General features: G+C 36.4%; 1 protein-coding gene across 1 annotated transcript in view; it reads right to left on the reverse strand.

Moving 5' to 3' along the window:
* UGGT2 (UDP-glucose glycoprotein glucosyltransferase 2) overlaps positions 1-25,006 on the reverse strand; it is a 94,886-nt gene that overhangs the window by 68,343 nt on the left and 1,537 nt on the right. The window contains exons 2-9 of the mRNA XM_075089734.1: positions 24,794-24,876; positions 16,801-16,931; positions 15,567-15,679; positions 10,476-10,650; positions 8,427-8,523; positions 7,322-7,409; positions 4,726-4,826; positions 1,452-1,551 (exon numbers count right to left, since the gene is read on the reverse strand). Of these exons, the coding sequence (XP_074945835.1) occupies positions 1,452-1,551; positions 4,726-4,826; positions 7,322-7,409; positions 8,427-8,523; positions 10,476-10,650; positions 15,567-15,679; positions 16,801-16,931; positions 24,794-24,876 (888 nt within the window). The remainder of the gene's footprint in view (positions 1-1,451; positions 1,552-4,725; positions 4,827-7,321; positions 7,410-8,426; positions 8,524-10,475; positions 10,651-15,566; positions 15,680-16,800; positions 16,932-24,793; positions 24,877-25,006) is intronic.

A 25,006-nucleotide genomic window follows, 5' to 3' on the forward strand; every position in this document is an offset into this window, starting at 1 on the left:
TACTTCTATTACAATGCCCAGTTATCTATCAGAAGTGATTAAGCAATATATTCTCATTTCCTGTTTATTCTACGTGGGCTTTTTTTCCAAACTAGTATTTTAGACTCCACTGGTTAAGCATGATGAGATTATTAAGGAAATATATTTTGTGTTCTGTTTTTACACAATGCCCCTTTGATTTAAGTTTGTTGTCAATGGAGGCATACTAACTTTAAATTATTTAAATATTTGTAATCTGTCATGTTAAAAATCACATGCTAGATGAGCATATTAGAATAAATCATACAGGATGGGAACTGCAATTCCCCTCTTAATAATTCTAAAGTATTTTTATACTTTTACCCATAAAAATAAAATGTTTGAAGAGCAGGTAAATTGTGCTCTAATGCCACAAATACACAGCGGGAGGTGAAATGGGATGTAACTATTTAATGACTTTTTAAATCAATGATTTAAATGTCACCTCACATACTTCAAACCGACTTTTTCTTGTCCTTTAAAGAACAGAACTGGGCTTGCGGTTCAACATTATGTACATTTCCACTACCTTCTAATGGAAACCTGCATTTTCTGATGGTTAATCTAAGTCTAAACTTGCACCTTACTATTTCATAATAATGTTTCAGGCATTTCAAAAGTTATTTTTCTTCCTTGAAACAAGGTGTTACAAAGGTAGTTTTTCCTTTACAGTGTAGATTTTCTCTAACAGAAAATGAGAGATGACAATGAAACCCTGTGATAATTAAACAAGAGTTGTAAAATGTGAAAGCACGCTGAGTTAAGAATCCTATTTAGCATTATATTTAATTCAGTAATTCAAGCAAATATTGCTGATAGGATTACTTGAAGAACTTATTAAACATAAAGCGTTTCTCAATTACAATAAAATTGGCTTACAGGAAGAGCAATTTTTAATATTAGTAGAAAGGAAAATATTATTATTTTATTTAATATATATCTTGATCTTTTGTTATGTAATCTGTAACAGAAGACAGATCTTCCCCAGTAAGAACACTAACATATGGTAGCTGGGACCCAACCTTGTCAACAATGTTGTGCTTAGAACTAATGTGGGTAGATCCCCTATGAAATTTAACAGGATTTTGCATCTTCCTACTGTGAGTAGGTCTGCTATTAATTCAACATAATTTTCCACCTGGGAAAATATAATTCCAGAAAAAGCCAGGAGGACTAGGCATCCAACTGTAGGTGCCTGAAGGATTAGAATGTCTTCATGGCATCTCCTACATCGAACTGGAAACATTTAAGGGACTCATCATGAGTTCTCCCAGGAGTTATTTTCTACTCAATGAAATTGCCTGGAATCCACCTAGCAAGCTGTAAAACATGAATATCTGATTGCAGGATTTGGATATAAGTCTGTATTACTGTCATTAAATTCAAATGCAAACATAAAAACAGTATTTAAAAAACAAGCTTAAGTATCATACCTGGCTCTTATTGGGAAGTTCTGAGCTATGTCTTTCATTACCTTTAAGGCATCATAAACAGGGGTAGACATAATTCGAGCAGCTGCTTGAAAACTAAGATCTGAGGAAAAAAAAAAAGTCACTGGAAATATCACTATCAATCAATACTGCCTACAATCAGAAAACCATTCCATATACACATTCCCACTATTAACATTTTTTATGTTTCCGTTACACATTGTAAAAGGCTATGAAATAGCATTATTAAGGTCAAAAAGTCAGGCACTTAAAAGTTGGAAATACCAAATTCAGGCTTTTCCTACAGAACTCTGCTCAGCTGTCTTGAGCATACACATCGTACATATAATTTCTAAGTTTACAAAAACATACTGAAAAAACCCCAGTCAATTCATCACGTGGTATATGCCAGTATCACAAGGGTATCATGCTCAAACTCAGATACACACCAACCCACAGAAACCTATAACAGCAGTAAAGTATAAGATCCTTCCAGCTCCAGAACTTGACAAGATTTTCAGAGAACAGATATATTAAATGTAGAAGGCTGTACTGAGCATGTAAGGTGTACAATTTTCAAGAGTAGCAGCAATTTCACAGGAAGAGAAAATGAAGACTCATGAAAGAAAGGCCAATCTAGTGTCAAATTTCAGTTCTCCTAAGTGCCTAGCACAATTTTTAAAGGGATCTCATTTTTCTCTCTATGCTTTTTCTCAGAATGAAGTACATCAGGACAGTTTATAGTTCATTTGTCTATGCACTGGAAAAACAACAACAGAATTCAGTTAAGTTAGCCTTCTCTGGTGCCTAACTTGTCTGTGACAAATCTTGCCACATGAGACAGGAAAATCCAATTTTGGTACCAATAGGGTAAAGGCAATAATACACTAGGTGCTTCCATGTACTTTGGATCTACCTAACTACCTCAGGGCAATGATGTTTTCTCTTCATAATCTGCTACTTAAGACATTTGAGCAGAAACTGAAGGCTTTAGGTTATTCAGTTTGAGGAAAGCTGCTGCCACTTATAGTAAAAAGTGCTCGGCAGAAAGTCATAGAGGATGCTGTCTAGTACAACTTTGCACAATCTTTTTGAAGCAATTACGAATTAAAAAAAAGGCTGAAGTGAATACCACACATTCCTAGTTTAGCCTGAAAAGGTGCACCTTGGCGGGAAAAAAAGGTGAGTCGGAGAGGTGGAATGTTAACTTGGTATTTCTTAATACTTGTAACAAAAAGTATAGAGAGATCACTGTTTAAAAAAAAGTTCAGATCCCTTTCAACAGCCATGTAAGATGTGATCAGGTGAAGCAATACCCAATTGCTGCTGTTACTACAGATAGTGATGCCTTATGCCTTACCTGCTGTGCACTTAGGACATACACTTAAAATCCTTCATAAATTGTTAATCACTTCCATTTTATGACATTTAACAGATAAAGTACGAATATTCAAATCCCACTGAGGCAAACTGACGTGACTTTTCACCTTCTTGGCTATCTCTGGTCAGGGACTATCACCTACAGACCTCCCCTCGCCGCACCCTAACACAGCTGAGAGAGCAGTGTAGGGCATCTTGGGGAAAAGATGATCCTGAGCCTAAAGCAGATCTCAAAGTATGCTTTGAAAGCTAACAAAGCACTAAAGATCAAGAAGCTGTTCACACAGCCAGAAGAATGAGTTATTGATGGGAATACCACATTGGTACTCTGTGCATCATTTTTCACTATGAATAATAAACCTAATTACCTACCTAAAACATAAAGGCTCTTGGAAGACAACTCTCGAACGGTGTTTAGGGTCACTTACAAACAGAAGGATGCCCTATACCTGAAGGATTTTTGCTTAAATTTAGTTACATTTTTACTTGGAAGCTAATTAAAGGAAATCAGAGAGTAGCTGAGCCATTAACTCAGCCACTCTAAGAATGAACTAAAGAAAGCACCCAGTCATGTCAGGAGTAAGAGTATCAAAACAACTGCACCGTACAAAGAGGGGGCTGAAGACCTCCCCTCTGAAAAGGCCCTGAACGTACTTACCACAAGCCAGTACCAGTCTTCCTGGGACTAAACAAACAGCATCCCAACACTTGACTACTTTCAACACCGTATGAACTGGTTGTTTTGGGGAGCAGCAGCAATTTCATTTTTTATTTACATAGCCATGACACTGCAGAAAAGACCACTACTAAATAGAGAACTTGTACTGGCTTTTGAAGGTAGACACTAAAGGGATCAAAGTTTCACAGCTGCTTCTGCTGGAATATCAACAGAGTGGTATTCAATCATGTAAAAAAAAATAAATAGACTAAAAAAGAATTTTCTTTTTATTTGCACAGTATATTTCTCAGGCGAACTGAAATGCCCTGTTTTTCAATTTTTCTTAAATTTTGGACCAAGATAAATCCTGCAACTAAAGGGGAGTTCATCGATAAAAGACTGCAAGTGAACTACAGTTATCTCAAATAGCTAGTTTCAGACTGGATACTGCTAACAAGCTCTGTAACAGTCAGGGTCCCAAGAAGAAACGGAAGTTCAGATGATTGCTCAGTCTCCTTCACTGCACTAGTATAAAGGCAAATCAGTTTTGATCAGGTTGTCCTCTAAAGTGAAGAATACAACAGGCAAAATTTAGTTGCCTAAACTTAAGTGTCATTACATTTTAGAGACCTGTTTTAGAGTGATTTACAATTCCATTCAAGCTACAGAATGTCCTGCAGGTCATCAGCACAGAAGCTGTTTAGAAATCAGCTTCTACATATTTGTTCTTATCTTCCACAGGAAACCTTTTAAAGGCATGTTCTTCCATTTGATGTTATATCAAAAAAATGTATTAATGTGAACTCCAGTACACTGATAAAAGTTAGAATTTATAAATTAAACAAATTATCTTAATGTGTATTTCATCCAGACTCAATAGTCATGTCAAAATGATATTTTTGCCTGACCTCTCAAAAAAAAATAATTTGAAACTAAATTTAACATCTGAGATAACACATCAGGCAGAAAACTGGGCAATAAAACTTGTCTTTAAAATCAGTAAAGCTAATTATAATTCTCCAGCTTATAAAAGTACTTCAATGCTCCTTTAATTTCTAGCATATAAACACTAGGACAAGATACCAACGCATTCTTTTTAAATACATGATATAATACTGCCTTTCTATGAAGCCATATGCCTCTTTTTAAAAGAAGCTTTTATCATAATGTTGATACATCAACATAACAAAGGAAAATTACACAGAGTGTTGTGTTAATTCAGAAAAATGTAATACATACCCTGTAGCTCCCAAACCTTCAGCGGTTCCATGTTGTCAGTAGTTTCAATTAGATGTTTTTTAAACTCTTTCAGATTATTTTTCAGTTCAGGATGCATCTGTCTACAACAAAACGTTTTTTAAAAAAGGCAAAATCAATGACATCCATCAATGTCTGCTTTCATACACAGTATTGCTCACAGCTTTAGAGCAACAAGCAAGAATTAAAATTTTAATTCGTTCTTTAAACAAAAATGAGGATTTGGGGTAAGAAGAGGTGATTTCTCAGGACTAAAACCCAGTTAATTACAAGAGAGTAACAACGGTTCAATTGTTTTGTAGCGATCTGTCTCAAACCCTGTCACATAAATTTTGATGGAATAAATGAACTCAAAGTTTAAACAGTATTAACATACAATACAGGTAACTGTAGAGTTAGTTTACTATAGTATCATGTATACCTAACTGTATTATAGATTAACTGTAACTGTACACACAGTCCGTTGTATTACCTACAAAAGATATAGGCAAGAAAATGTTGAGAACATCTTTTATAAATCAACATTACTGACAAAACCAAGCTGCTGAGCACATAAATCACTAGTCAGACATGAAGAGGAGTATGGTGCCCAAAAGCTTGGCTATTTTTTTGAAACAAAATTGGGCAAAGAAGTTTTGAGGGCAAAGGCTTCAGCCTGCTACAAGACATCCTCAAACATAAAACAATCTCCATTAGATTTCTAAAGATTCTTCTAGTAGAAGTATTGAACAAGAAGCAAGAAGTAGCTAAAAAAACCAGACATCAAAAGCATTAAGACTTTAAGTTTTGTAGTATCTAAAATAAAACATGAAATATTAAGAAGTTTCACAAGGATTCCTCCCTCATTTTTTAGCTGTTGGATGATATTAACCATTGTTCATTGTAGAAAAAGAAAAATAGCACTGATGAAGACTGATATTCCGGAATCAGAATATAATCCATGTTCCTCAAAGAAAACACATTCAGCTGAAAAGGGAAGCAAAGACAGAAAATTCCATTTCTTACTTGTGACACAGCCCTAGAAATGACAAACATAGGTCTTACTCTTCAAAATCCCTCTATGAAGCAGCAAACTCTTGACTAGTTTTGAATTCCTTAATTACTGTTTTTACTGGCTTCTTTGCAAATTTACCTTGACGATATTTTTTTTTTCTGTTCAGACCTTCAGTTCTTCTGTGTATGAAAGACAACTGGCAAATAAGACCTACCACAAGCCACAAACAAGATCTATTATTGATGCTTGGTCCCTCCTTTCTCTTGTTCACTTATGCTATGGTCAATGTAGGCACAAAATCAAACACATATAAAAGCCAGCTGAAAAAAGCTACACTTCTCTGGATATGTATCATGATGTGGGATTGAATTATGTTAATTTGCGCAATCAAAGAGTTATATTTCTAAGATTTTATGTCTTCTGCTTACATTCGTAACTATTTCACAGCTGAGAAAAGTAAAAGCCTTTGACATGGCTATCACTGAGGGACAATGTTACTGAAACATCTTTCATCTCCAGTATGAAAAGGAGAAGAAAAAAATATGAGTCTAGAAACAATGTCAAATAGTTTGAGTAATTATCTGACAGCTTCACAAATTAGTCCCAGTGCAACATCAAGAACCTAAGTATAGCTAAACCTAGCACAATCCAAGAAGAAAACAAGCTTAGTTAAAGATATGATATAAGCATTTGATATTACCTGCTGTGGAAGGTCTCTGATACATAGGTGAAACAAGGAAGCCTGCAGATCTGGGTGCAATTCTGTCTCTATGTGTTTACTTTAAAAAAAGGCAGAAAGGGGATGGGCTCTTGAATTCAGACAGCATTAGCAGCTCAGAACTCTGAGAAGACTTACAGCTTGGTGATAATATGTACAAACAAGTTTACTTTTTGCTTTATATATGTGAGAGAGAGAATTACACTAGAAGAGCCACACTCTTGAGTTTCTTGTTGAAGAAAAAAAACCAAGATTTGTGATTCACTGCATGGATCTGTTACAGGAAAAGGGAAGCACTTTTGATGACTGCAACCATGAAATGAATCCACCAATGGAGCCCTCGATAGGGTAGCATCCAATTTCATCTAACAGATTGTAACTTGGAGATAAAAGAGATCCTGCTAGAACAGAACGCAAATTCATGAACTCCAAAATAAGAAGACACCTATAATAACCATATCTTCCAAGAAATATCACTCCTTAACTCTAATAAATTAATTACTATCCATCTTAAAAACACCTTATGTAGCAGCAGCAATTTACTGTAGGTACAAACGTGAAAACATGGTGTTCTAAGTTTTTGTGACTGTTGCCCAGAAAGAATTTCTTTATTTTAAAAAGTTTACTGTATACATTCTAAGAGAATTAGAAAACTAAAAGCAATAAATTGACATGAACAGACTAAACAACTGTTGTATCTTTACATTCACAAGAAACACACAAAAAATTAATCAGAATTTTCACCAGTGGCAAATAAAGTAATTTCCAACAGAAATCTCACTTCTTCTATTAAAAAAATTATATTATTTTTGGTTCAGTCTCCAGAAACAAATGCAGAAGTTTAATTATAACTTATATCAACTCACTTCAATTTGCCAAAGAGAAATCCTTGGACATCACTTTCATCATCATCATCATCATCATCATCTTCCTCATCTTTTGTCTCATTTGCTCCTGAACACATAGCACATGTAGACAATATGAATCAAGAAAGTTACTGATGTATTACATTCTTATGATTTATAAGACAACTAACAGAAACATACAATCAGAAAGCTGTCGTTCCCAGATGTAATTTCAATTAGATTTATACTGAGGCATTCATATTTTGATATCAGAATGAGTCACTTTACAGAACTTAGCAACATTCAAATTAATTTTAAATATAATTCATCCAATGGTAAAATTTTTTATATAAATGAAATTTATATGGTTAAATAATTCACTTCCCAAAAGAGCCATTTCTGTTTGGTAAGGTATAACTCTTATCAGCCAACTACCAAATTTATGCTTGAAAAGCATGATGACTTTAAAGCACTTGAATCTCCAGCTAGCATTTGTCATAAGTCAGAGATCAGTTTCTTTCCTTTAAAAAAATTAAACTATTTTTGACGTGACTCCAAAGGCTATTAAACCTTAGTCTTACCAAAGAGAGTTAACTTTCTATCTTGTAAATGTCCATGCAAAGTAATTTTTCTGTGTCAGAATGCTATAGCTACCACTTTCTCTGGTAAATGTCTCATTTCAACACGTAGTAACATACACTGGTACCAAAATCTATGATACAGCACAGAAGACTGTGAAAGTATTTCCACATAAATTCAGAAAAAAAACCCTCACTCCTGAAACACTAATGTATAGATGCTGTAGTAATTAGCATATTAGAGATGCCAACAAAGATAAAGTAATTGAAGAACAAAGGTTAAACAATCTTATATTTATTGAAAGGAAAAAGAATGGGTTATGTTTTGAAGAGCCACAGAAAACAACAGTTAGAGGTTAGGTAATGAACTATATCCTAAGCACAGCTGATTAGAAATGCTCACATATATTTTAGTGTCTTAGTGCCAGAGACTTCCTTCTGTAAAAATAAATTAAGTATAACCTTCAAAACACTACTGACTTTATAACTGAAGATTGTAACGTATTTCAACAGTAACTGCAATAAATAGATTTAAAAAATCCACATACCTTTAACCTGTATGTCGTCTACAGCTTTATATTCTGTGCTCTTTATTGCAAGTTCTACGCCATATCCAGATAAATACATTTTTCTGGAACTTGGTTTCTGTTTGATGATATTATTTTAACAGAACAAAAATATAACTTAAGAAATCTATTTATACGAGTTTAACAATATACAATACTGTAACTTCAAAATGTTATGACAGTTATAACTTAAACTTTCAAATTATGATTCAAAGTACAAAATACTTCACCAAACAAATTATGAGTCATGCAAGGTATATTGACAGTCCATTGAGGTGTGTAACAAAGTAAGACTTTCTTTATCTCCTGCAGACCACAGAAAGGCCGTGTCAAACTTGTAGTCCCTTCACGTAATATTAGAAGGAGGACTAGAACAGGCAGAGCTGGTAGCACCCTATACAATGATTGATGCCTCACAATTCACATTTTAAACTGATAATTTCTTTGTAATTTTGCCAGACTTCAGCATGTTAGGAGGAAATTCTCTATTTCTGCATCAGGCTGATTCTTTCAAAGAGTTTAGATGAAAGAGTTAATCACTATCTGCAAGGAGGGTTAAGAAAACGTATTAAGATATCACTGCTAGAAATGGGTTGCTACTTATTAAGAACAACAATGATTTTCAATTTTGGAGGACATTCAATAGTGTAGTTACTGAGAGCATACTTATTTCTGAAAATGTGCCCTAATTTGCCCAAAATATATGAACATCCCCTTTCCGAAATGTGATTTGCACAAGCACAGCAGCAATCCCTGAAAGCCTTTCAGCTTTAGCTTACAATTTCTAGGAATCATTCTGTACTGAGAATCCTCCAGTCCACAGCTGAAAACTCAGCAGCTCTCAGGGGTGTTCCACATTGGTCCTCTAAGCAAATCTCAGTGCAGAGAGCATCGCACTCTCTAAGCAGTCTCAGTGATACTGGCAAAAAAATTGACAGCAGAAAGCCTGTACCTCTTCTTCTCTCAGTGCTCCCTCTTCTGCCATTTAATGCAAAGAAGGATGGAGATTCCACCTCAGTTGGAACCATAGAATAAAAATGGACATTGTGAGGAAGGAGGAAAAGGAGCAGTCTTAAGAGAGAGGAATTACAGGGAAGAAGACAACACACAGTTGCGGGGACCATGGTGCATGTCAGAGCAAGGAGACTGTAGGTATTTAATTGAAGAAAATTGCATAAAAGAAGAACAGAAATTTCAGTAAAAGCTACACCCCTAAACAACTCAGAATTTAAGAGTGCTCTTCTCAAATTCTCTACTTCATTACCGTGAGCAAACAACTCAAAGTCATCCGCAAACTATGGATCTCATCTCCCTGAAATTCCTTGTCTACACAAATCACAGCAACTCCTCAGTCCATCAGTTTATTCTTGCATTAGCTGCACTATTTAAGAGCTGTACTTTGAATATAAATTACAAAAAGCTTCCAATAACCAAAATTAGGGACAATATAGTTCCATGGACTGGTATTCATCTTGCGTTGTTTCTTCAGGGGGAAGAGTAAACCAAGAAAAGCATTCAGAAACCTTATGTTTAAAATACTGATGCTGTGAAATGTAAACGCTGAAAAACTGACCAGAGATATTGACTCTGATAGCCCAGGCTGCTGTACTGCAACCAACACATGAGATTATACTGAGAATATATAAAATGGTAAGTGATGGATTTTCTACTCTAGCTCCCATTTTTCTAATTCTTGTTATGAATACACTTGGTTTGCTGCACCAAGATTCACCCAAGATCTTTATACACTGTACAAAACCCAGACATATAACCAAAAAAGAGATATTTCAAGATCAGTGATGCAAACAGTACTTGCATACAGGATTAGATAACATTATCATGCTTTCCCAGCTTCAAAGTTTGCATTAGATGAATCATTTAATCTAGAAAAGTTTTAAAATCAGAATATGTACTGGACAAGTTTTAGGCAAATGCAAAAATAAATGTAGAAAATGTGTTTTGTCAAAAAGCAAGAAAAATAAAGCAGAATATTAACAGTTTACTGAATCAATGTTAATTTGAATTGCATACCTGAACATAATGCCGGAGAACATAAACAATTTCCTCCTTTTGCGCCTTCTCAGATAAAATCTTGTGGAATCTGACAAAGTCTTTCGTACCTATTTCTGCATAAAGAACAACAACTGGGCCGTCTTCTTTGAGAGTTGGGAATTTATGATCTCCCTTAAAAAGATATGGCCTGGGCCTGGTTTTAAAAACAAAGAATTGTAATATTATATATTCAGAAAACAATTAAAACAGTAGCAGTTTTTCTACTTCATAACTGAAAAAACTAGTAGGGCTTATATGCTAAAAGTACACAAACCACGTTAAAATGATCACAGAATAATCATGATTGCTCACAAACTAATTTAGAACACCAAATTTTCAAACCAAAGTCTAAGTGAAAAATCAGCATCAACTATAAATAATTTAAATATATTTTATGAAATCACAGCACAAAGAGCATATTAAAAGCACAACACTGAGATCTTGTGCAGCAGTCAGTTACGGCTTGAACCTTTTAACTTAAATGATGCACTACATGTATTAGGATATACAGAGCAACCAGTGAGCAACACAGTAGCAGAGGGATATTCAGTGAAGTTTGAAAAAGCTGCTAACACATGTGGAAACTAACTGGGGTAATGCGTTAACATCATCAAGCTCTGTTGATTTAGCTAATTTTGTAAAATGTGACTGCCTATCTATCCTCATTGAAAGCCATGATTGTAGAAAAGTTACGTTTTCTATACCTGCAATGATTTCTTAGACGACTGCAAACATCTTTTAAATAAAATCTGGGAAAGATGGAAAAGTAACAGAGGATATGATTGAGTAATACACTCAAGGTGCTAATTATTGATGAGTACCCTTCTTTTTCAAAGTTGCTTTTGCACAGTCACACTTGAAAGGCCAGTAAAATCCCTGCAAACCTCTCCAAGAGAAGTTAAGAAACTCTAATCCAACATGCACTGCAGAAATGTGTGTCCTAGATGCTCATTGAAAAGTCATACTGGAAAGGTGTGAGCAGAACTCCACATGCCACAGTTTCTGCAATGCACAGTTTAGGAATATCTTCAATATAAAAATCACCGAATAATTTATGTTGCAAAGGACCTTTGGAGGTCATTTGCTCCAATTCCTCCCTCAAAGCAGCGTGAATTTCTATCAGGTTACTCAGGGCCTTCACATCAACATCCTGTGTAAGCTTGGTAGGTATGCCATCAAAGACCACATTTGTAAAGTACAGACAAAAGAAGGGGCCTGGTCTGAGACTTAACTTGGGTGCCTGCAGCTATGTGTCACAGAAATACCACGCAAGCTTTCCCACTGTCATCACAGCACAAGGCAGACACAGTAGATGTCATCAGGAAGCCTGAAACAACTCTTGAATGAGTAAGCTCTGTTCAAGAACAGATCCAGATTTGCCCCAATGAAAGCGTACATATGGGCCGTGACTCGTGCAACTTCCTTCTCATTTCCAGAGAGACAAGAACTGCCACAGTCATTTATAGAGAGCTGAAAACTTAAATCAAGGGAGTTTCTCGTTTCTTAACTAGTCACATAGGAATAGCAGAAGAATGACTCCTGTTCTCAAAAGGCGGGTACAAAGTTCTGTCATGACTTTCTGGAACAGAGTCTCACAGGGAACATTTTATACAATAATTTTTAGTGAAGCTTGGTCATTAAGAGCTGCAGTGAAATAACACTGCATAGGGCTATCATAATGACCTTGGATTGGAGAATTACAGCGCTCAGCCTTTGTAAATCCAAGATAAGCCTCCGTTCTCTGTTTCTCTTCAACACTGAATAGTAGTGAAAAGTAATTGATTCTCTTGCTCTTAGAGCTGAGAGCTAATTTATTTCCTGTCAGAAAAGATTCTCATGTGAAGACTGCCTGAAAGGGAAGGAACAGCAGTTGGGCAGACAAAAAAAAAAAAACCACCCCCCAAAAAAACACCCATGGGTGTAGAGTTCAGCACGTGCTAACCAGTTACTAGGGTAGTACCGGCAACTATATGCTTGCCTAGGCAGTTGCCAAGACAGGATGCAGAAGATGGACAGAAGACAGCAGACATGCATACTGACAAACCTTCTAAGGCACTAATTGTTTTGAGCAAAATGTAACTCCCATCAATGCTTCTGCTCTTGGCAGCAACAGCCCCAGAAATCTTAGTGTTGTGTTTTGGACAGTTGGCAAGATAAGCTTAACCATTTAAGCACTGAAGACCTTCCTTTAAAGCATCCAGAGTCCTTGAGCAGCCCATTGTACCTCCACACAAAATACTTCCAATTAGAGCCATGCAGTCTGTTTTACATGGCTGAAAGTGCAACAGATGAAATCACAGCAGCAGCTGCATAAAGGAATGGAAGAAGCAAAACCTTGATCTTGACCTGCAGACTGTTTGGGCTTTCCTGACTCCAAAGTGCCTGAGAGTTCCTGGATCTCAGGTTAAGCTGACGGATCTGCACAAAATAATGCTGCAGCCTCTTCTTTCTCTTCCAGTAAGATTTGAAACTATCATCCCCCAAAATAGCATACTTCTAGTGTCCTCATCCAATACAGAGAACTTTAGGACACAACAGAAAGCATAGCTTAAGTGGAAGAGTCATGACAGACAGAACACAGAAAAAGAAAATGAAACACAAAGGAAAATAGTTTGAAATAAAAAAGGAATCAATAGAACAAAAAGATCCCTTTTCATAACAGTCACACAGAAAAAGAATGACTGGCTTAGAAGAACCAACAGCGAGATGGCCAAATGTCCCATATCATTTGTTCACCTGTCATGGTTCAGCCCCACTCAGCAACTGAACCCCACGCAGCCGCTCACTCACTGCCCCCACCCCTCTGGGATGGGGGAGAGAATCGGAAGAGCAAAAGAAAAAAAAAAAAACTTGTGGGTTAAGATAAGAACAGTTTAATAATTAAAATAAAATAATAATGGTAATAATATTGATTAGGATAATAATAACAATAATAATGATAATATAATAAAAAGGAAACGGGAAAAAAGGAAAAAGGGAAAAAAACAGAAACACAAACGATAAAACCGCTTACCACCCGCCGACCAATGCTGCCGGTCCCCAAGCCATGATTGCTGCCTGCCTCCCCCGGCCAGCTCCCCCCAGTTAATATACTTGGCATGACGTTACATGATATGGACTATCCCTTTGGTCAGTTTGAATAGGCTCTCTTAGCTGTGCCCCCTCCCCTCCTGGCAGAGCACGGGAAGCTAGAAAAGGCCTTGACTAGTACAAGCACTGCCCAGCAACAGCCAAAACATCTGTGTGTTATCTCAACGTTGTTTTCATACTAAGTCCAAAGCACAGCACTAGGCCAGTTTCAGTGGAGAAAATTAACTCTATCCCAGCTAAAACCACGACATCACCCTATAGAAAAGGCAAAACAGGAGCACAGCCCTATCTATATCACCTAGGCTACATATCTCCAGTGCAGGTAAAAAGCATCTGCTACCCAGAGTACAACAGGAAATGATGGTGGAAACAATTACCTGAAAGTGGACACATTTTTCTCAAAGTCTAGCTCCAGGAACTCTAAATATTTGAGTGACTCAACTGCTTTTGGGATGGGGAGAAGGAGAGGAAATTTATCAAGATTTTGCCCCTGCAGCTCTGAAGGTTGTAATGTGACTGATGCACACAAAACTATCCAAAACACAAGAACAATTTAATAGAAAGAACTTGAGTTTCATTGTGAGTTCTTAAAACTAATGATTCCTAGAAGTCTAACTCTCTTGATTCTGAATACTTCAGAATTCTATTGTTTGGTATCATGATTTTTCCCCAATCTTGTAAATTTGGGGATAGTATCTCCAGAAAGGAGTATGTGCTGAATCCATTAACTGCTGTAGAAGAAGAGTATATTCAGACATTGTGATGAAATGTTAGGGTCTCGTGATGCCTTAATATATGACCAGAAGAGTTCAACATAATTTTAAAAGCCAAAATACAGGACAAGTAATTTATGTAAGAAAGTAAGAGACATTTATTAGGCAGAATGTAATAGTTAAAAATGGGACATGGCAAACTAGACAGTGAAGTGTTTTGCAAAAACCTTGGCTACTGAGTAAGTAAAAGACAATGATTTAGTAGGTTGTAATTGTATCGATGGACTTAGAATATACCATAAATCACACATGTAGAACACAAATTTGTTTTCAGAAGCAACCATCCCCAAAGAGACAAATTTATAGGTTTTCAGGTGGTGGTTTTTCCCAATTTATATTTGATAGAAAGCAAAATCCAAGAAATATGCCCTACTAAATCATCTGTCAGCTCTACATATCTTCATGAAGTGGTTGGACACTAATGTATGTTATGGTGACCTTGACCATTGGAGAAAAAAACCCAAACAAAAAAATCCTACATACAGGTCTTGAAATAATACAAATTAATTTTTTTTTTAATAGAGATTACACATTTTTCTTTCATTATTTTGTTATGATTTGTTATTTTGATAGGTTCTATGTTATTTTACTTCATGGCCCAAATTCATCCTGGACTGCTGCTAGTTTCCACAGGACAAAGCCTGCAGAAAGGCTTGATAGGTGCAAAGCCTAGCACAAGGTGAGGAAAGGTTATGCCAGCTGAGGTAGACTCCTCTTGCACTCCTGTGCCAAGCCCTTACAATGGAGAACACCTCATATGCAGCGGCACTGACTCTGCAGAAAGGTCTGTCAGCAGAAGGACTACTGCCTCAGATGCATTAAATCGTAAGTTTGTATAGAAAGTACACTGTAACTTAAACTTGAGTATCCCATACCAAAAAAAAAAAAAAAGGAAGAAATACAAAATTATTCATGTGGTTAGAGGAGCAAAGCTCTATGATTTGATTTTAAAAACCTACTTTGATTCATAATTGATGAATTTTCATAACAGTGTTTAAGATCTTTTAAAACCAAAAGTAATTATTTTAAAATAATGTATCCTTGAAATGGGTATGTCTTTAAATAGCCAGTAAACAGGGATTTGTCGGTTTGGCATTATCAAGTAATTAGAACATAAAATTTCAAAATACGACAAGTATATATGCAATAATACATTTCCCTCTGTAGTAATCTATTTTTCCTCTAAAAAAAAGATCATCACATTTACCTCTTAGTAGCCTTCTTCAGCAGCTTTTTTATTTCATTAGTCTTACAGGTGTGCTTCTCATGGATAACTACAAATGCACTGCAACCTTCTGGTGGAGGTTCATCAGCTGCAATCTAATATTTCAACAATTATACTCAACCAGAATGCTTTGATTGCACTTCAACTTAAACTCACATCCCTTTGATTAAAATAACTCAACAGCTGCCATTGAGTTGTGTTTTTAATTAAGCCCATTCAAAATTAGGTGCATGTGAAAAAATTAATGGAAAATATTAGAAGATTAAGACCTTATAACCTTTGTGAGATGTAGTCTATCAAATGCAGTCATACTCCAGAAAATGCAAGTCCATTTATGTTCTGTAAAAACAGGGCTGAGAAATCTCCTCCACAAGCTGAAATCACAGCATGTAATCTGAGATATTTTTTAATTTTTGTCGCTATCAGCAATCATGTTAATGTACAAAGATTTGACTGCTAACCAATAAATCCTAAATAATTAATGTCAATTTTTAGTTCTCTCTCCTTTCCACCCCCTTGCCTTTTGTTTTTTAAACTCTATTCAGCTATTCCCATGTAAAGCGGGAATTCATGACTCTATGTCAATGACTCTGGATTCATGAGCTGAAAGATAAAAACAAAAAGATACGAGTCTGAAACTATTATATTCCTCCAGAGAACACTTGTAAAACCCCCTAACTTTATTACAGCTTATTACCTTTCAAAAACATGGATTTCTCGCTTTATCTTGAAAGTGGCATTGCTAAAAGGAGGAGGAGCTGTTTTAGGCTAGAGGCACAGTGAATGTATGTCCTCCTGCTTTTTCATTAACAAAGCAGGTATTTGACTACTTTATCTTTCAACGTTTCAAATACTGAAATAGAGAGATGAGAAGGCTACTAAATAACAAATATAAGTGACTTGAAGCCACAGGAAATTACCTTCTTCGGGAATGTCTGAATTCCCATGTATTATTTAAAGCAATGCAAAAAAACCCCACAACTTGAGTTTTAAAAACGAACCATTCCGCAAATTCTACCCTGAAAATAATGCCATCCATACAATTAAACACAAATATTTGTTCCTGTCAATATAACCAGCTTATAAAGCACCACCTTTATAAATGGATCATGTTTGATTCCAAATAATTTTACCAAACAGTAATAATGAACATTCTTTACTCTGCAGCCAAAACACCACATAAAATCATGTACCAAATATATCAGATAATAGTCACCTGCTGAAACATCTGAACAGTCGGAGAATATGCCCGTATGGAAAGTGAAAACTTCAACAGATTGATTTGCAAATTGGATAAAAATTGTCCTGCTTTCTTCAAGATTAAATTGTAATAGGAATGCTCCGAATCTGTTGAAGAAAAAAAAAAAAAAGAGACAAACTTTTAGTATTTAGCCATAAATGATGTGGCCTATCTACCTATGCTACATATTAGGCAAATATTATGTTAGCACTGCTTGGCAGTTCGAAAGTCTTGAATGCTGTCCACTTTCCTTTTCTTTACTACCAATTCTAAAGGCTTAATGCAACATAAATACAACAAAAGTGAGCACAATAGCACTAGTTAGGATCTCATTTTCAGCAATGTAAAAATGCACTCAAAACAATAATGTGCCTCTGCAGACCCATATGGAAAATCTTGAATAGAGCTTATTCATTGATTACTATTTGTCAAGCTTATGCAAGCCTTTAAATGCAAAATTTGAAGGTTACTTACTTTGAACCAGTATTATTTTACAAATTACATCCTCAAGTTTAGTCTTGGAACATTCATAAATAAAAATGTTCTAAAGGTGACATTCTTTGGGCTACTCCCACATATCCTATTTCTTCCTTAAAGATACATGATAAACAAGAGTATGAGAATGGATGCAATATGTGAAGTGGTTTCCCCCCCACCCCCACCTATCCTGCCTTCTCAAAGCCAAAATTAGGGCTCAAAGTAAGAAAGATGGTGGATGGTGTCTGGGAATGACAGAAGTGATAATAAATAACATTGGTTGGAAATAATTAACCTCCATTTATTCTTCTAGGGGCATATTCAGGTGAATATTCTCATGCTGTCCTTGGACTGTGAGGCAAAGAAGCCTAATTAGAAGGAGGTTGTAATATTATTTTATCAAGCTGTGAAAAAGACCTGTACCTGTTTAAGGAATAATGCTTATCAAAATTTTAAATCAGGCTGTGTACATTGTACTATATGATATTCTTGAACATAAACAAGTTAGAGTCCGAACCAAAGCTGTGACCATACCAAGCATTGTGCACCGTCCCTGTCCCAGAGGTTGTTCTTCCACAGAAGGAACAGCTGAAGCACATGTGAAGCAGTCCAGAATTGCCAATTTATACCCCTCCTCCAGTGATCTATGTAGTCAGCATGTATTTTACTTACATTGACAGATACTACCTGGAAACTGCAGTGATTCAAGATCTTTTTCATGTGTAATTCAAATACTCTCCTATAAAGGTGGAAATTTACAGCAAACTCACAAACTCACTGAGTTGCAGGGAGGAACAATTCTAGCTGTCCACCTTGAATTTATCTGCGTTCTTAGGTCAACATCTTATTTTAAAAGGTGTTCTTGCCGTGAAAGTGGAATGATCGTCCCAGCGGGAAACCCCTTTAGGGGTCCAAAGTGGAACCAAATTCTTACACAGTGTGAAAATCATCTCACATGATTCAACCTGCCAGATTTTACCTGCCTCAGCTGCAGTAGATCTCAGAAGTACCTGTATCAAATGATTTGTGCAGCAGTCAAAATGCCATTCCCTCACCGTGGTCTATGTTCCAGTGAAACATTAGACCAAATACAATAGCCCTGCAGGCCATAGTTTTGGAAATATCCATTAAATGCTCCCAGCAGTTCTGTACACAGTTTTCATAATTAAGCATTTCCTATCCTCTCACTCTCCTTTTTACAACTCTTAACCTTATTTTGTTCTTAAAGGTCCTAGGATCTCCTTTCTGCCTTTTCTTCCTTCTTAAAACACGTTATTTATAAAGGCTGAGTCTACTGTAAAAAAAAGAAAAAAAAATTATATTACAAAAGGCTATGATCTGCGTTTCCAGAAAGCTGCCTTCCCATAAACTGTATATGATCATTAGTGTCTAACATTAGATTCAATGGACAAAAAACCCATCTCTCTATGTTTTCTAAACCTACACATAGCCCTGGCAAAACTCAAATGAGATAGATTTGGCTTCACACTTTCCAAGCAGTGAATGTGAAAAATCTGGAAGTGGCAAATAATTCCAGACTGAAACGTCTTTCCAATAACTAGAATGTCTTTTTTTTTTTTTTTTTCAAATTATCTCCAAAAAAATTAAAACTCAATCTGAAATTTCTGCGCTCCACTCAGCCCCAAATAACATCCTATTGAACACAATGTAGAGTTATTAAATATATAATTCTAAAGATACCACCTCAATAAAATATTTTTACCACAAGTCTTTAAATCTTTGGCTTATAAATTCCAGCTGTGCTTTCACAGCTCTATATAAAACAGCTGATATTTTTGCTCTGGAAGATAAGACAATGATGATTTCAGTAAGTATAAGAAAAAGAAAGATAATTTGTCATGTGCCTTCCAAAAATGATTGTATAACATATGGATAAGGTTACATTTATCAAATCATGCATCCACTCCTACTACTTCAACTTACATTAACACTGCTGGCTTCATTCAGACTACAACTGTACTTTAAACTTCAGCAAGATAAATTAATCCTCATCCAATGCTATATGATCCACCTTATGCAAAAACATTTTTTTAAAGTTTAGGACATACAGAACTATGGTTTCAGTTTTGCAAATTAGTTTAATGTAGTATTTGCTTCTTGAAACTTGGTAACTACTTGCCCCACAGGCATATTTTAACAGTGCACTCTATGCCAAAGAGTAGAAGTCATCATAAATTTCTTAGGATGTTACAGGGAACCATGGAGAAGCAGATGTTTCTGGTCATAAAATGCTGCATGATAGCATATTATCGCTAAATTCATTAACAGAGTTGATTTTAAAATAAATAAATGAGACAACGTTATTGAGATTTCAAACATCTCAACGCATGTGTATGAGCTACATATCTGTAAATTTCCATTCTAGCCAAGAGATATAGCCTAGCAGCCAACAAAACCTGAAAAGCTATTTAGCTCACTCTAAAGATGCCTACATTTGTCTGCTGAATAGCGCTCTCAACTCCTGTAGCCAAATTGATTAGATTGACTACAACAACAACTGAACAGCTAGCTAAGCAGGCTCATATTTAAACATTGACATTCACCTTCCACAATCTACAACAGTATCTCACATCACAGGTAGATTAAAAATAATAAAAGGGAGATAACCAGGACGGTCACTAAAGGAAAGTAATGGTCTATACCACAGCTCCTCAGATCCCATGCACACGCAGCACAAAATTAATCTGAATATATGCTGGTGGCCCGCAGGAGAATTCAACATACTGACGCACAGGAGGTAGGGAAAGTAAACATAAGGGATGTAATTAGTCAGAAGAGCACAGGGTGCTGGGATCGTTATTTTAAAGGATGAGTATGGGGATTGTTCCAACCGCAGAGATGTGCATATCTGTATCAACAGGTCAGCTAGGGAATTAGAAATCCCAGGTGAGAGCAGTTCAAGCAATCACCGGCCAGTCAAATCCCTATGACATTCAAGCAAGATGCCAGTAGAGAGGGAATACTTTATTTTATTGCATGGTTACTATAGAAGTACCATGCTTGCAAAACTCGCTTACTCTTGAATCTTTAAGGTTGATACGTATGTGAAAAATACCTAATTTAGTTGCAAATAATGTGTAGTCTTCTAGATTACAACAAAGAATTTGCACGATCGTTGCTTATATGTAATATACCGTTATATTTTTTCAGAGAAAATACTTCCCCTATTACGCTTTTTTTTGTGAGTTTGTGGGTTTTTTTTTTAAATATGTATTTAAGAGGCTGATGAAAATTCAATATATAAACTGAATCACTTGGGAAGACAGTTATAATTAGTCAGCAGGGAACTGGCTACTTACCTTCACTCTCTGTTCCTAAATTAACCTTTTGAGATATAAAAGCAGCAGCAAGTTTAAAATGCAGTCTTCAGTGTTTTGTAACTCTGCTGTTTTTAATACGGAATTTTTGCAGCTTTGATTTCTTTATGACATACATGCAGCCCAAAATAGCATCATCTGCATTTCCAAACCCTCCACAAGCCTGGTGGCAAGTATGTTGCATATTAAATGGACATACACAATGTTGTCCATGGTACCGGAAGACCTCACTCTAATTTAATACAGCGCAGCCCATCATTAGCTTTTTGATGTTTTTCATGGTGTAAAATCTCAATGATGTCCAAGTTCATTTGAGTTCGTATTAAAGAAAGTGTTAAAACCATAAAATACATCCCCAGACTAAATGCTTTACCAAATTCCACGTATGCTGTTCCTACCAAATCCATTAAATTGCTACATATGTCATAGCCAAACAGACCATTAGTAGATGTAATTTGCTAAGGCTGAATATCTTAAATGAGCAAGTTAACAACAGATGTTGATTTGATTATGCTAAATTTAAAATAACAAGTTTTGAGAACTGATAAGCAACAGATTGGAAATCATCCAAGGGATGATTTAAAAGAAAGAAAAAAGCCACTGCATTTGTTTTTTAAGTTGCCTTTTAGCTTTGATACTTCCTCTTCTGAAATACTCAACAGTAGGTTGAGATACAAATCTATCATCCAATTCTCCTATAAGCCCTGTTTTTCAGCTTCAAATCTAGTCATTCTTTACCTTCCATGAAAATGTTTCTATTTAAAAACAGCAATGCTTTTATTTCCCAGTTATCCATCCTATCTACTTTTTACATCATCCAGAGCAGAACTGAAAAGTCAGTCACCCCAGCCAATCCTTTTTAAGCCAGATCCTTTAATTCACTGAAGTAATTATTGTTACTTCAGCCTTAATGCATCATGAACATCCCTCTACGTCAATGAATCTTAACATGCAACAGCTAAGACGGAACCCATTCCACACCATCCAGAGAAACAACTTCTCCTCAGAGGTATACCACTGCATACCTCTCAGTAGCTGTGCCACTCCAGTATTTCTTCACTCCAGCTGACAATTTTATTGTAGACTTCTAATGCAGACTTCCCTGCAGAAAGTGGCTTAACTAACTACTACTGGATACATATGATGCTCATAATATTTCTATTTCACACTTAGTATGTTGACTTCAGTAAGATGCTCTTAAGCTGGAAGAATCAATAGTGATATGATTTTGTCATTAAATAACCGATTTCTTTCCCTCTAAAACTGAATCTTTCATTCTCATTCTGTTCATAAAGAGCACTGGTTTGCTTGTATACTACTACCCCAACTATGAATTGACTTTTAGGGAAACCACTTGGTGCCAAAACTTTAAATTTTCCTGCATTACAAACATAGGAGTTCATTGGCCATAATGATAAACAAACATATACACATCAATTGCTTAATATGCTTAATTTAAGTAATATTTTAGCGCATTCCCAAGGTTCCCCACTACCAGCATCTAATATTTAACTGACAAGATAGACCATGCAGATCATCCTACCGGTAATTTATTTATTCTCAGTCACACAGAGTTTATCCAGGTGAAATAGGTAAAGTATGGAGCCAACTGCAAATTTCAGCTGACATCTGTGTCACTAACAGTAGACATCACTAAAGCTTCAAATGCCTTGGAAAGTTGGTCCAAGCTAGCAGAGAACAGATGGCTGATAAAAAACCCTGACACATCATCTAATACATCAGTCTTGTCTCAAGGTAATATGAGCTGCATCTAAACCACTCATAGAAAGAAAAAAAGAATAATTCACGTCAAAAGTGACTTCTGGAGGTCACCTCATCCAAACTTTCCTTAGAGGAGATCCAATTTCAGTGCTAGATAAGGCTGCTCAGGGCCTTGTGCAACAGAGTTTTGAGTATCTCCAAGAATGGAGAAGCCTCCTGAGGCAACCTGTTCCAGTGTTTACCCAACCCCATGGCAGAAACATTTCCCTAGTATCTAATCAAAATTTCCACATTTCAACTTGAGCCCATTGCTTTTTTTCATATTACTGCATACCTTCATGAAGCGTCTGGCTCCACCTTCTCTGTACCTTTCTATTAGGAATTTGAGAATATGAGGCCTCTCCTTACCCTTCCCTTCTTCAGGTTGAATGAAACCCAGTTCCCTCAGCCTTTCCTCAGAAATCTGCTCCAGTTCCCCAGCCACCGCGATCCTCTCCTAGATTTGCTCCAGTATGTCCACGTCTTTCTTGTAACAGAGCCCCAAACTGGGCCCAGCGCTCCAGAGGAGGTCTCACAAGTGCCACAACGGTGGAATAACCACTTTTCTTGACCTGCTGGCTACACTCTGGCTAATGCAGCCCAGCACATAGTTGATCTTCACAGGCATAAGAATTTAATGCAACTCACCATTGACAAGAATCCCTAGGTCTGTTTCTCAAAAACCACTTTCTCATCAGACAGAGCCCAGGTTGCACTGCTACCAACATTATTCCAGCCCACGTGCAGCAGTCTGTAAAACGCCTTTGCTGAACTTCCCATTGTTTCTGTTGGTCCATCCCTCCAGCCTGCCAAGGCCCCTCTAACAGCAGTCCTACCCTCCAGCTTCTCAACTTCTCCTCCCAGTTTCATATCAACAACCTTGTGGAGGCTGCCTCACACAGTACTTGCCTCAAAAATGCTACCAGCGGCTGACCACAGTCAAATTCTGCACCTACTTCCCTCTTCCGTGTCCTCATGCCCTTACACAGAACAGCTCTGAGCACCATTCACCACCTGGGCCTGCTGTTCTCAGTAATTCTCTCTGGTTTTTATACTTCTGACCTGACACCATCCCCAGTTTTCATCAGCTTACAGTAATTTTTTTTTTTAACCCGTCCAGTTGATACCCCACGACCATAATCACAGTTCTTTGTACATCTTCTGCTTCTACTATGCCCTTTCTAAAGCAATGAAGACGAAAATACAGGGAGACAGTGAAGTAGAACATCATGCTTTACTCAATACAAAAGCACATCATGGAATCATAAGCACCAAAATGTCATTTATCATGCAGGTCTCTCTTCCTTTCCTAGTAATTTTTTTAAAATCTATTGGCAGCTTCGGGCATTGCTGAGTGCTGAAACCGCATGCTCACTGGCCTATCCACACAGGCACCACAATCTCTTTCTGACTTGTATTCAGTCAGTCACAATTGTTGAAGCATGTTGTTTCTTAAGTTCTCCCTCACATATGGAGCATTTTTCACAGAACAAGGATTCATTTCTGTCACCTCACTGCTATTTCCTGCATGATGTTTCTACCGTTTGTTACATTTTGACTATTAATGTGACATTCAATTTTCCTGAAGTCTTTGCCAGCAGTAGTTTTAGATCCCCACACTCATTCCTAAAAAGATATACTATTTTCAAGCAGAGTGCAAAATGAAGCTTTTTTTCACCTTTGTTCATCTATTGACCTACCAAGTACGTCTAATATTGACCAACCTGTTAAGGCTGGTAGGTTTCCAAATTTTTCATTGCCATGGTCATTTCTAGTAAACTCCTCTCCAATGTATCTTCTGGGGTGACTCACTTTTATGCTTCATTTGCTGGATTCTATGCTTTGTTCTTGTCTCCAAACTTGTAAAAACTTAATATTCTTCCGTCTAATCATGCAAGGTTTTTTTTAATCCTATCTTGACAGCGATAAACATTTATTCTGAAACACCAGTATTGCTGCTAGAAAACAGTCTCTATGCCATCTACAAGTATTAAACCTTTTTTGGCTATTCTTTTAATTTTTTCCTTTAGCTAGCACTCTCAGTTATCTGTGGGATTCTCTCCCCTAGAAACATCCATCTCACACAAAACATGAAGTCTGAATATCCTGTGCGCTCTTGCACAGTCATGTAAGAAGGTAGGTATCTTTAATTTTTACAGTTTGCTCCATATTGTAACAGCAGTTCAGCTCATCTCATCTTCTGTGCTTTTAGAACTCATCTACTGGTACGATTCCCGGGGAAAATATGCCACAACTTTCTGAAAGAAAACCACCTAGTAAGCATTAGTGGAAGAGTTAGGCTTTCCCTGACTGGAACTAGTTAATGTGTTAGCTTGATGTTTAGAAGTTAAATACAGGGCAAGACAATAGAACTCACATGCTGTTTAACTTACCTCCTTGCTTATAAACTGTTAACTCTCGTACAGTTTCCAAGAACTGCCAAAACTTCTCATTACCATCTTCTGCAATAAATTCACTGTTTAAAAATAAAAATGAATCGTCCATAGGTTGACTTTGTCCAAAGATGTACCACAGTAAATATCTTCAGTTGTTTAAAATAATAAATACCCAGCAACAACCAAGTGCTAATTATTCAATGGCTATCT

This window comes from Phalacrocorax aristotelis, chromosome 1 (genome assembly GCF_949628215.1).
Source record: "Phalacrocorax aristotelis chromosome 1, bGulAri2.1, whole genome shotgun sequence".
NCBI classification, from domain to species: domain Eukaryota; kingdom Metazoa; phylum Chordata; class Aves; order Suliformes; family Phalacrocoracidae; genus Phalacrocorax; species Phalacrocorax aristotelis.